Source organism: Pristis pectinata, chromosome 2 (assembly GCF_009764475.1).
Source record: "Pristis pectinata isolate sPriPec2 chromosome 2, sPriPec2.1.pri, whole genome shotgun sequence".
NCBI classification, from domain to species: Eukaryota; Metazoa; Chordata; class Chondrichthyes; order Rhinopristiformes; family Pristidae; genus Pristis; species Pristis pectinata.
In genome coordinates, this window is record NC_067406.1 from 70363317 (window position 1) to 70375671 (window position 12355).

Below are 12355 nucleotides of genomic sequence, written 5' to 3' on the forward strand. Positions count from 1 at the left end.
GCAGTGTTTAGTCCAGTTTATTCTTTGCATATGCAACATTGTGAACAAATCAGAAGTGCTTTGGCATTAGGCTGAAGAAAAATATGTGATATTAACATGCAGGATCTGGAAAAAGAAAATAATTCATGTTTGATTCTAGAGAAAAGCATTATGCAAAGTTAGTTCCAGCTTGTGCTCTCTTTCTGGCTTGAAGGGCGATCTGTCCATTCACCCAGCCCATGGGGAGAGCTTCTCCTTATCTATTACTTTTCTCACTTAACTCCTTGGTGGCGTCATGAACCTACTGCTATTTAAATGGAGCATGCTCATTGAGGGGTTGAGGATTTTCCAGGTGGGTGTTGCTGCTGTCCTCTCTGTCCGGATGTAGGGAAGCATAGAACCTAACAATATTTCCACTTCTGCTCACTCTCCAAAGCTTCTCTGAATATTTGTTGAGGAAGGGATTAGTCTTGCCTCTGATAGCCAGCTATGTTCCTGTCAACATCACAGTGTGCAACAAAATTTCTTGGGTCTTGTGCCCATCAATTTGGCCAGAACAGACATCTGATGCATTAATGAAAAGAAAATAGAAAATTTATTGCATTGACAGTTATCTGTATGATCTTTGCCTTTTTAGTTTCGATATTGGCTGCTGATTTGTTATCACAGAAGTTAGTACATATGACATTGGGTTCATTCCTTTTCTTTTTCTAAGGAGCTGATGGAGACATGCCTTCTCCTATCACCCCGTACGGTGAAACATTCCTGCACCACAAATCCGAAAGCTGCCAGGTGAGTCAGTTTGGTTACTAAACAAAACGCAAAATGGCTAGCATTTAAAGGAAGGCTATAACTGACTGATGAGTTTGCAGACCTGCTAAATTCCCTGTGCAATGTAGTCGTTACTAAGATTACATTCTGTCAGGGGAAATATAAAAAAAATTGGTTCACATTAATGCTTATTTGCTGACAATCACTATCAATGTACTTCTATCTGTAATGCAACAAAGTAAACTGGTTTTGCCTACTGTATTGTTGTTGCATATAATAGAATCTCCTGAGGTTCCCGAAATTGATAGAAGTGATTTTGATAGGTACATTATGCCTTGTATCTGATGATTGCCAAGCATTTTTTTAAACAATAAAGAGGAATTGCATGAAACTAACAAGGTTTAATCTGGAGGGATCTTGAATTCATCAAAATTAAATGAGGAAATTCTGCTTTAATCTTCTACCATCTCGATATTGCAGCAGGGACTAGTCTTTGTCAGTTAACAGCCTTGTTGGAAATGTTTTGACAATTTAGTTTAATGTTGGTAATCTGTAGCATCCATCACACACAATAACAGCTGCACATGATTGGACACACTGTAATGAGTTGGATGGCCCTGGAGCCTCCTGATTCACCACCCATGATCTCCACCTGCCTGCACGCACACACTTTTTCCACGTGAGGAGGGCTGGGCCAGCTGATTCCCTAGGGAGTGGATGTATCCTGACATATGGCTGCCAGAGTATACTGACAGCCTTTGACAGTTCACTGCCTGCCAAAGAGTCTTATTTTACCATTTCTAAATCTTTCTAATAGTTAGAAACTTTTCTAAGGAAAAAAAATCAAATGGACATCAGTTTTCAGATGGTGATGAATAAGAATGGACTTTGAGGGGAAGTGATACATTGGGGAAAGACTAATCACAACAGTATTAGACAGGAGCTGGGGAGAGTAGGTTGAGAGGAGTTGTTATTGGGTAAGCCCATGGCTGACATGTGGGACTAGCAAGGCCTGCTGGTCATAATTCAGGATCAACATGTTCCTGTGAGGAAGAAGAACAAGGATGGCAAGGTTTGGGAACCTTGGGTGATGAGAAATGTTGTAAATTTAGTCAAAAAGAAGGAGGAAGCAAATTTAAGGTTTAGGAAGCTGACGTCAGCCGGGGACTTGAGGAATATAAAGGAAGCAGGAAAGAATTCAAATAGGGAATTAGGAATTCTAATGGGGCTGTGAAATGTCTTTGGCATGTAGGATTAAGGAAAATCCCAAGGCGTTTTATACATACATCGAAAAGGAGAGGGTAACTGGGGAGAGGGTAGGACTGCTCAAGGACAAAGGAGGGAATTTATGCCTGGAGCTAGAGAAAGTGGGCAAGGTACTAAATGAGTGCATTTCTATTCACCAAGGAGAAGGATATGGATGATAGTGAGATGAGGGAGGAGTATGCTGATATACTAGGGCATGTTGATGTCAAGAAGGAGGAAGTGTTGAGTCTCTCGAAGAACATTAAGGTGGATAAGTCCCTAGGGCCTGATGGGATCTATCTCAAATTATTGTGAGTGGCAAGAGAGGAGATTGCTGGGGGCTTGACAGAGACCTTTACATCCTCTTTTGCCACAGGTGATATTCCAGAGGACTGGTGAATAGCCAATGTTGTTCCTTGGGACAAATCAGGAAATTATAGGCCAGTGAGCCTTACATCGGTGGTAGGGAAATTATCGCAGAAGATTCTTAAGGATAGGATCTACACACATCCTATTAGGGATAGTCAGCAGAGCTTTGTGTGGGGAAGTCAGGTCTTATAAACAATTAAGTTTTTGAGGAGGTGGCGAAGATGATTGGTGAGGGTAGGGCAGTGCATATTGTCTACATGGACTTTAGTAAAGTATTCAAAAAGGCCCCTTATGGTAGACTGATCCAAAAGCTTAAGGCACATGAGATCCATGGTGACTTGATAGATTGGATTCAAAATTGGCTTGTCCACAGAAGAGATCGGGCAGTGATGGAGGGGTGTTATTCTGACAAGAGGTCTGTAGCCAATGGTGTTCTGCAGGGATCAATGCTGGAGTCTCTTATTTGTGATATATGTATAAATGATTTGGACGAAACTGCAAGTGGGCTGGTTAGTAAGTTTGCAGCTGACACAAATTGGCAGCATTGTGGAGAGTGAGGAAGGTTGTCAAAGGATACGGTATAGTATAGCCCAGTTGGGCAGAGAAATGGCAGAAGGAGTTTAATCCAGATAAGTGTAAGGTGTTGAACTTTGAGAGGTCATATGTAAGAGGAAGGTATGCAGTAAATGGCAGGACCCTACGGAGCATTGAGATGCAGAGGGATCTTGGGGTACAAATCCATAGCTCCCTGAAAGTGGTAAAGAATGTATACGTCACACTTGCCTTAATTGATCAGGGCATTATGTATAAAAGTCAGGAAGTCGTATTGCAGCTCTTTAAAACTTTGGTTAGGGCACAGTTGGAGCATTGTGTGCAGTTCTGGTCACTGTGTTACAGGAAGGATGTGGAGGCTTTGGAGAGGGTGCAGAAGAGATTCACCAGGATGTTGCCTGAATGGGAGAGTATTACTATAAGGAGACCATGGACTTGGATTGTTTTCTCTGGAGCATTGGAGGCTGAGGGGGATCTGATATATGTATGTAAAATTATGAGAGGCCTAGATCGGATAAATAGAGTATCAAATAGTCTGCTGGAGGAATTTGGTAGGTCAAGTAGCATTTGTGTGTGTGTGGGGGGGGGGGGGTGGGGGGGAAGGAAGAATTATCAATGTTTTGTGTTGAAACTCTGCATCAAGACTAAAGGTGGGGAGGGGAGATAGCCAGTATCGAGAAAAGGGGGAGTGGTGTGAGAGGTGATTGGTGGACCAAGGGGGTGGGTGAAGGATGATGGGCAGATCGAGCCAGGTAGGGCAGGGGAGGGCGGTGGAGTTGGGAGACAAGAGGCAGGTGGATGACAGATGGAAACGGGCAAAAATAGATGAAGCCAGCAGATAGTCTTTTTCTCAGGGTGGAAACGTCAATATTAGATGGCATAGCATTAAGATGAGGGGGAAAGCTTAAAGGACATACACGAGGCAAGTTTTTATTTACACAGAGGGTGGTAGGTGCTGGAACATGCTGCCAAGGGAAGTGATGGAAGCAGATACGATAGCAACGGTTGAGGCATTTAGATATGCAAGGAATGAAGGGATATGGACCATGTGCAGGCAGATGTGCTGTTTAAATTGGCATCATGGTTGGCATAGACATCATGGGCCAGAGGGCCTGTTCCTTTGCTGTACTGTCCTATGTCCTATGACTTAAAAACATTGAAATAAAATAAAATGTGAAGCACTTTCTTCCCCCACAGGACTGGTGACTTAATTCACATGAATGGTTAATGCTTCCACATCCTCTGTTCTCAGTACTTTTCCTCTGACATTTGACTTCAGCAACTCTTGGACTGCCATGTTTGGCTGTATACTCAAGTTCAAGGTGTCCTGATGCGATCTGGCCCAATGTCTTTGTCCTGGAAACTGTATAACACTTTGCTGTTACCGTGTCAATTAGAAGTTAGACAAATCAACCCCAATGTTCACCATCGGAACTTGATGAGTTCTTAGATATCAGCTGTAATAAGTATACACTGTATAATATGAGCTGTGGAAGTGATAAGTGGTAAGTAGGAGTGTAGGGCTTTGTCTTGTTAGTCTTTTTTAGATAGGGTGGTGCTAGTATTTCCTGTAAACACTCCAGCATTCTGCTTTTAAGAGTGTGCTCGTGTTCCAAAATAACTAATTATCAAAAAACAAGATAAGATGATGATAATTGGTTATTTCTGCCTTTTTATTTGCATGACCATCTATGCCTCTGCAATTTCTTTGCAGATGGACTAAGGAAGCAGTTAATAAGATAAGGCTGGATCCAAATTGTTTAATTGGTACAACTTGATCTGGTCTAAAATTTCAGTGCACTTTTCTGGCTTTAATGGTTCATCGTGTCTAGCAGTTATCTACATTCCAACAAGGCATTCCAGTTCTGTTGATGTGGAAAATTTACTGGATATATATATATATAAAGAAGCAACTGGAACTAATGATCTTTGTGATGAATGTGGATCAAACTGATCAAGGTAGAAGAGGACATGAAAATTTACAGCTCAATATTTTTATACTTCAGTTCACACTTGGATATCCTTTCTAGTGCAAGGCAGCAGACTCATTTGTTAAAATATTTAATAATTCTGCAGTTATTTATATAAATCTATTTTCTTTTAGGTTTTAAGGAAACAGCTGCCTGGTATGGAGACATCAGTAAGCCAGAACAATGATCAAGTGACAAACAATGACCTGAGGTACAGAGATTTCATAATTTGCTTTTCTTTGTATCATAACTAATCCATAAAAACGTATCCAATATAGCCATATCCAATGTCTGTTTATATTGTTTTTCTATGTACTGCTTATATGTGTTTCACTGTTAATATATTTGACCTTTGCCTTACTTCAGGGAAATATTTAGAGTTTGGTTCATAGCTTTCGATCGGGAATTCTAATTCATGCACTTATATGGTTGGTTGCTTCATGCCATTGGACTCTATATCCACATAATATGTTTGAGTGGGTGAATGTGTGATGAAAAGAATTTCTTCTGGGAGAATGTGAGTTAATGTATGTGAGCAGGGCAAATATAGTAGATGGTGGGGTACAGATGTGTAGAGGAATAGGAGTTTGTATTCGTTGCTGTAGCTGGACAGGAGGGTAAAATGGTTAAGAAGACATATTTAATATTTCTGTTCATTGAGGCATAGCAGTGAAGTTCTTTTTAAAGTATAAACCACCAGTTAAGCCTCAGCTGAAACAATCTATGCAGTTTATTTTGTCACATTCCAGAAAGGATGTAAAGAGTATGCTGATAGATAAAAGGATGTTGAGAGAATTTTATGGTTTAATTGAGGGTAGGTTGGAGATGATGCGGTTGTTTTCTTTGGAGCTGTTTGGGTGATTTCTTGGAGCCTGAGACAAAGAAGGCAATCAGGAGAAGCTTTTCCATGAGCAGATGATTCAAGAACCATAGGCAGCAGGTTCAAAATGATAGGCAGAAGGTTCAAGGGTTTTGTAGAGAATAGATCTTTTTACAAAGGGAAATGTTATGATTTGGAGCTTCGTGCCAGCAAGATAGATCTGATTTGATTTCAGTCAATCAGAACTTTCAAACGGGACTTGCATACGGACCTGAGGGGAAAATAAATTGAAAAGTGTGAGGAAATGGGACTGAACTGATTTTGTACTAAGAGCCAGTATGGATTTGATGGACTCAATGGCCTTCTGTGCTGTGATAATTCTTTGTGTTATAGGAATTGTCCAATTGCACCAGGAAAGTCTGAACCATTGAGACAGTTCATCAGAAATTCTCAGAAATATCCTGACTACAACTAAACGTGTTACCATAATTAGGCAGGATTAAATGGATGCTGCTTGCTTTTCTTTGTAATTGTTCTGTGTGAGTAGGCAAATGAATCGACATGTTGATAGAGCTATATACCTACTGATTTTTAAATATATTATTGCCTAGTGATATTCTCCCATAGATTTAATAGTCTCCTTCCCCACAGTTTCTCTCTCAGGTAGTTTAAAGTGGTTCCAGTGTGGAAGGAAAGGCAAGCTTGTATTGACAAATGTGGACATGGTCATGATTATTTATCTTTCATTCAAAATTGCCTTCCAATATTTCTCCAGTGTCTTGGAATTTCTCCATGTGCAAACATTGTTAAAATGGCATTGTTTCGGCAGCAAGTGACAAATAAAAGTGGGACTTGCTGGTTCTGTGCCTCTGGCTGTGCAGAGAAAATAGCAGCTCTTAATGTGACACAGTGGCCCAATTTGTGATAGTGTTTTTGTCGGTTTGCTGCTGTAGGAGTTGGGAATGTGCCTTGTGCTGAGAGGAAGGTTGAGGTAACTTCAGTAATTGCAAGGCATCCAGTGGAATTTTTGCAGGGAATGTAGAATTAATAAACATGAAATTTGGATTCAATGTGCAGTACTATTATCTCAACCCAGCACCATACAACTTGGCCCAGCTCCCCCTGCTCCCTCTAAAATCTATAGGAAACACCATGGAATCCACTGTTGATTGACAACATTTATCAGTTTTAGGATGCTCTCCTTATTTGTTGAAAGCCTTGTAGCCTTTGTTTCATTTCATACACAACAGCTGTTAAATTTAAAATAAAATAACAGCTTTGTCTTAGAAAATGCATTGTTTTCTTTAATATGTACATAATTTACAGGGACTTTTTTTCTTGAATAAGAGACAGAAACCACAGCATGGTAGCATTTTAAAAATAAAACTTAAATTGTATAGGCATGATTGAAAACCAAATTTGGGTTGCTGATTGCCACTTGTTGAAATTGCTTTGTTCATGGATTACTGTGCCACCTACTCCATGTTCTTTAGTGAATATCTATTATGTTCCTTTTAATTGGGGTTCCAAAGTTTTCTCCCTTACCACCACCTCCTTGTGACACTCGAGCTTATCTGTGCCACCTTTAGTAATGGTTCCTATTTTCTGTTACATGTATAGCTGCTGAGTGGCCCATGAACAAACTCTTTATCTTAGTACAATCGGTATGCTTTTAAAGTAACGATTACTTTCTCTTCTAATACAATCTTCATAATGTCTTTTTGACACCCTAGCTGTTAAATATGCAATTCCTTCTCCATATATGTTGCATTGCCAAAGTCAATGCCATCCACATTTGAGACATTTCCCACCTCCATGGTTCCCTGAATTTAGTTCGTAGTTCAGTTATTTTGGGACTTTATTTTTCCAATGTTTTGTGATGTGGCTTCCCTAAGGTGGACCTTTACCACTTAGCACTTTAGCCCTTTCAAATGCAGCAGTCTGCTTGGTTGCCTTCCAGCACTAGTTCTGCTTGCTTAAAACACATTGCATTCAAAATTCTTTATCTTGCTTTCAAATCACTGTATTGTCTGACTTCACCTTGACAATGGCCTTCTCCTGATATATGGCCTGAATGCATTCCCTGGTTTTCGAGCACTTGCCTTCATTCCACCATTGTTGGAAAGTCTATTTATCCTCTCCTCTCTTGCTGTCTGGAATTCAATACCATTGTGTACAGTTTTGGTCGCCCTGTTATAGGAACGATAACGTAAGGTATCTTTATTCGTCACATGTACATCGAAACACACAGTGAAATGCATCTTTTTGCATAGAGTGTTCAGGGGGCAGCTCGCAAGTGTCGTCATGCTTCTGACGCCAACATAGCATGCCCACAACTTCCTAACCCGTACGTCTTTGGGATGTGGGAGGAAACAGGAGCACCCAGAGGAAACCCACACAGACACAGGGAGAACGTACAAACTCCTTACAGACAGTGGCAGGAATTGAACCCGGGTCACTGGGTTCTGAACATCATTAAACTAGAAAGAGTGCAGAGATTTATGAGGATGTTGCCAGGACTTAAGGGCCTGTCTTGTAGGGAGATGTTGGGCAGGACATGTTGGAATGTAGGAGATTGAGGTGTGACCTTATGGAGGTGTAAGAATCATGCAAGGTATAGATAAGGTGAACACACATCATCTTTTTCTCAGAGAAGGGGAACTAAAAACTAGAAAGCATAGGTTTAAGATGAGAGGTGAAAGATTTAAAAGGGACCTGAGGGGAAACTTCATGCAGAGGGTGGTGTGTATATGGAGTGAGCTGCCGGAGGAAGTGGTTGAGCAAGGTACAATAATAACATTTAAGAGATATTTGCATAAGTAGATGTATAGGAGGGGTTTAGAGGGATATGGGCCAAATACAGGGAAATGGGGCCAGCTTGGTGGGCACCATGGTCAGCATGGATGAGTTGGGCTGAATGGCTTGCTTCCATGCTGTATTACTCTACGACTCTTAACTTGCCAATCTTCTCTCTTCTTTCCTTGGTGTTTTTTTTTAAAAAACCTTCCTCAAAAGTGATATGAATAAAATAATTCTTCATTCCCAGTGTGTCTCAAAATGTTCCGGCATTGATCAAATCTGTCCATTTGCATATCACCAATCCCTATTTTCTCAAACACCATTCACTTTCTCTGGACCTCTCATCCAGCGCTGTTACCTGAAGGAGCCCTGAGGTTTGCCAAAAGATTTGAAATGGTGACTACCTTCCAAAAGCACTTCAAAGGTTTGAACTGTCACAATTGGTGTCCATTTTAAGTATTGTAATTTCACTCTCTGCTAAATAAAACCACTTAATCATGTTCTACTGCCCTTCAAATTGCCCTATCAATATTTATCCACTTCCCTTGTTTAACGCTTCATTGCTTCTAGTGTTGTTTCTAGTAGTCCTTGTGTGCTTTTAAAAGCAATGTTTTCTCCTTACCTCTATCATTCTCAGTTGCTGAGTGATTACCTTAATCTTGCATCCTTCATTTATTGACTGAGTAACCAGTGAAAATTATTTCTCTTACCTTCATCCAAGTCCTTCATAATTGTTAATTTTATTTTAACTTCTGGGGGGAGAACCTCCATTTTCCTCATCTTAGTAAATACCACTGTGGCCTAAATATGACCCTGACTTTCTGCTTAAAGTAGGGGACTTTAGTCTGGTAACAACAGCCCTTTAATATCTCCATGCCTTTACATTAACAGTTCAAGAGGGATAGGAAAAAAAACAAAATTAAACATGGCAAAGGATTGATTTAAAATGTTGAATGAGGAGCCAACTAAGAAAAACAATGAGAATGAACAAAGAACCACCAAAGTGTTAAAGAAAGCAGTTGAACTGGATCATGGAAGTGGCAAAGATGCCCAAAAAGAGACAATAGTGAGTTAATAGTAAATGATCAGAAATTGTTGAAGATACTTAAATACTTTGTGAAATTTATTTATTTACTATGCAAACAAGAATCTGGAAGAGATTTGGAAAAAGTATTGAGTTGTACTGGGAATGGAAATATGTCCTAGAACCAGGTAATTGTCAATATAATACCAGTTTAAAGAAAAATTAGTCTGGGTAATTATGGGCAACTTTACATCTCTGATGAAGAAAATTTTAGAATCTTTAATTAATGAAATTACTTAATGCCAATGTGAAGAGAGCTAACACAATTCCAGAAGTAAGATTGTGCATAATCAACACAGATCTCTTTGTGGCAACGGTAGGCTTGTTTGATGAAGGACATGCTGACATTGATATACATGGATTTTAACAAAACCCTTAACAAAACGCATTGCCAAAATGTCATAGAGAAAACTGTTGGAAAAGATGAAGTGATTATGTATTAGGAGCTTAATGAATGAATATGAAAGCAGTTCAGAAAGGGAGAAACACAGTGGGAGTTGAGCTTCGTATCTGTGAGTTTGGAGGTAGGTAGCAGTATTTGAGGGGCCTGGTCTTCTGTAGATTGCTGATTGAGGATTTAGAATTTGGGTGCTGTTAGAAAGATGTTTCACATAGATTGTTGTATTACATTGGAATGTTTTATTGGCCTTAGTGAATGAAGCAACTGTTGAGAAAATAATTCTGGTCAATGCTTAAAGAAGAGTGAGCTGTAGGAACATGAAGCATAGGAAACATGTAGGACTGGTGCTACTGGGTTTGTGGAGAATAAACAGCAGTGTAGATCCTGATTCATCTTTAGAAGAGGTTTCCACATTGGCCTCATTAGCTACCTCAAAACACATGGAACTGGAGTGGAAGCAAGGCATCTTTGATCCCATGGGACTACGGAAGATGACAAAAAGATTAATTAGGTCACAGGATTGTTTTTGCCTTGCGGTTTCTATGTTAATAATTTTATTGTCATCTGGAACACTTTGAAACGCCTTGGAGACATTTGTGTACCAAATGCATTTTTTCAGCGATCAGAAATCCATTTCTACATATGATCTCCTATTGTTAGCTACTGATTTGTTTTAAATAAATACATATTCTGTTCTAAATTAGTAATCTTCGGTGGAATTCCTGGCTGCTGTTACTTGAAATAAATTAGCTGTATCCAGCATTAATGAAGCATTCTGGTCTATAACACTGCAGTTTATTAGAGTTAGTAAAATAACATTTATTAGAAAAATAATAATGTTATTTATTTGCAGGAACTGCCGAAGTGCAAATTTGCATGCCGACTATGTTGAGCAGCCGGTATCACACTCTGACCATTGCACAGTAGAGGAAGAATCTGAAGCAGAATATTCCATGGTAGATGACAGTATTTGCTACCAGAGGTCGTCTGTTCAGGCATTGTCTAAAAATTATTGCAGCATTCAAGCAGCAAGTGGTTGCCAGGAAGGTCATTTGCCATCCTCTAGTTGCACAGGAGAATCTTCCCATGGGGAAGTGAATGTAGATGAGGATTCAATATCACCCTATGCTTGCTTCTATGGTGTGCCAAAGAAAACAAAAGAAGGTTGGCTGGATAAACTCTCACCACAAGGGTAAGATCATCATGATTTTTTTATGCATACATGCTTAAAAGTATCTTTCTTCTGTTCAGCATTAACCACAAACTTCAAGCTTAAACAGTTGTTGCCCATTTGAAATATTCTTATTCTTTTCTCAGTCATATGACACTAAAATGTATCACAATCTAAAATGATGAGTCATTTGTGTGGTTGACATATAATTATCCAGTTGCTTTTTTTGCTGAGAAACTTCCAACATTTGGCTCAGTAATTTGGGGCTGAGAAACTATCACAAAAACAGATATTTGTAATTAAGCCAACAGTATGTGACTGCCAGCTAGTGAGGGAGAAACAAACAATATAATACGTGCTTTCAGCTCGCGGTGTACACTGCATCCAGACCAAGGGCAGAAGTGTGAGATCATTTCTGTTCAATTTCCATGTTTACTCCAAGAGAGAAATACTGCATCACAGGTACTTCTGCATTTACTGTTCTCTCTTGTTTGTCCCAGTTAATCCTTGATGCTTTGCCCTCTCATTTCATGACTGCCAGGAATCTGGCATTTTAGCTGTAAAGTTTAGCTTTGGGGTGCAGGAGTGCTGTTTTGCATCCAGGTTTACATGCACATCACAAACTTTATAATGTGAATTATTGGGAAATGTGCAAACCTATACGATCCTGTCATCCTCTGGAAGTATGCAGAGTCGGCAGGTTGTAATGTCAGTTAGACTGCAATGTTGATTTAATGCCAGCAATGTGAAATAGACCTTAATAATGTAACTCAAGCCAAATGCTCAACCCTCTAAGTGAATCAAGCATTTAGCTCCCTCAGCCTGGATTATTCACAGAGATCATCAATTACACAGACATTCGTTACTGATTATTTTCTTTGGTATGCTGGCTCCTGCAAGGCAATGTTTCATGCTTCCACACCACTTTTGCTGTTTTCAAAGGGAATGGTGTATCAGGAGATCGAAGTGTTTCTGTTGATAGAACACAGAACAGTACGGCCCAGGAACAAGCCCTTTGGCCCATGATGTTTTGCCAATCTAATTAAATTATTAATCAGAATCAGGTTTATTATCACTGACATAGCTTGTGAAATTTGTTGTTTTGCCGAACTAAACTAATGCCTTCTGCCTACTCGCTGTCCGTATCCCTCCATTTCTTGCACATTCATGTGCCTATCTAAGAGTCTCTTGAAAG

At 39.7% G+C, this 12355-nt stretch overlaps 1 protein-coding gene across 4 annotated transcripts in view; it reads left to right on the top strand.

The window, feature by feature from the left end:
* The window catches only part of arap2 (ArfGAP with RhoGAP domain, ankyrin repeat and PH domain 2), a 286956-nt gene that overhangs the window by 71751 nt on the left and 202850 nt on the right, over positions 1-12355 (top strand). For all 4 annotated transcript variants that reach the window (XM_052039500.1, XM_052039491.1, XM_052039508.1 and 1 more), the window contains 3 exons: positions 695-771; positions 5021-5097; positions 10843-11181. In XM_052039500.1, coding sequence (XP_051895460.1) covers positions 695-771; positions 5021-5097; positions 10843-11181 — 493 coding nt within the window. The remainder of the gene's footprint in view (positions 1-694; positions 772-5020; positions 5098-10842; positions 11182-12355) is intronic.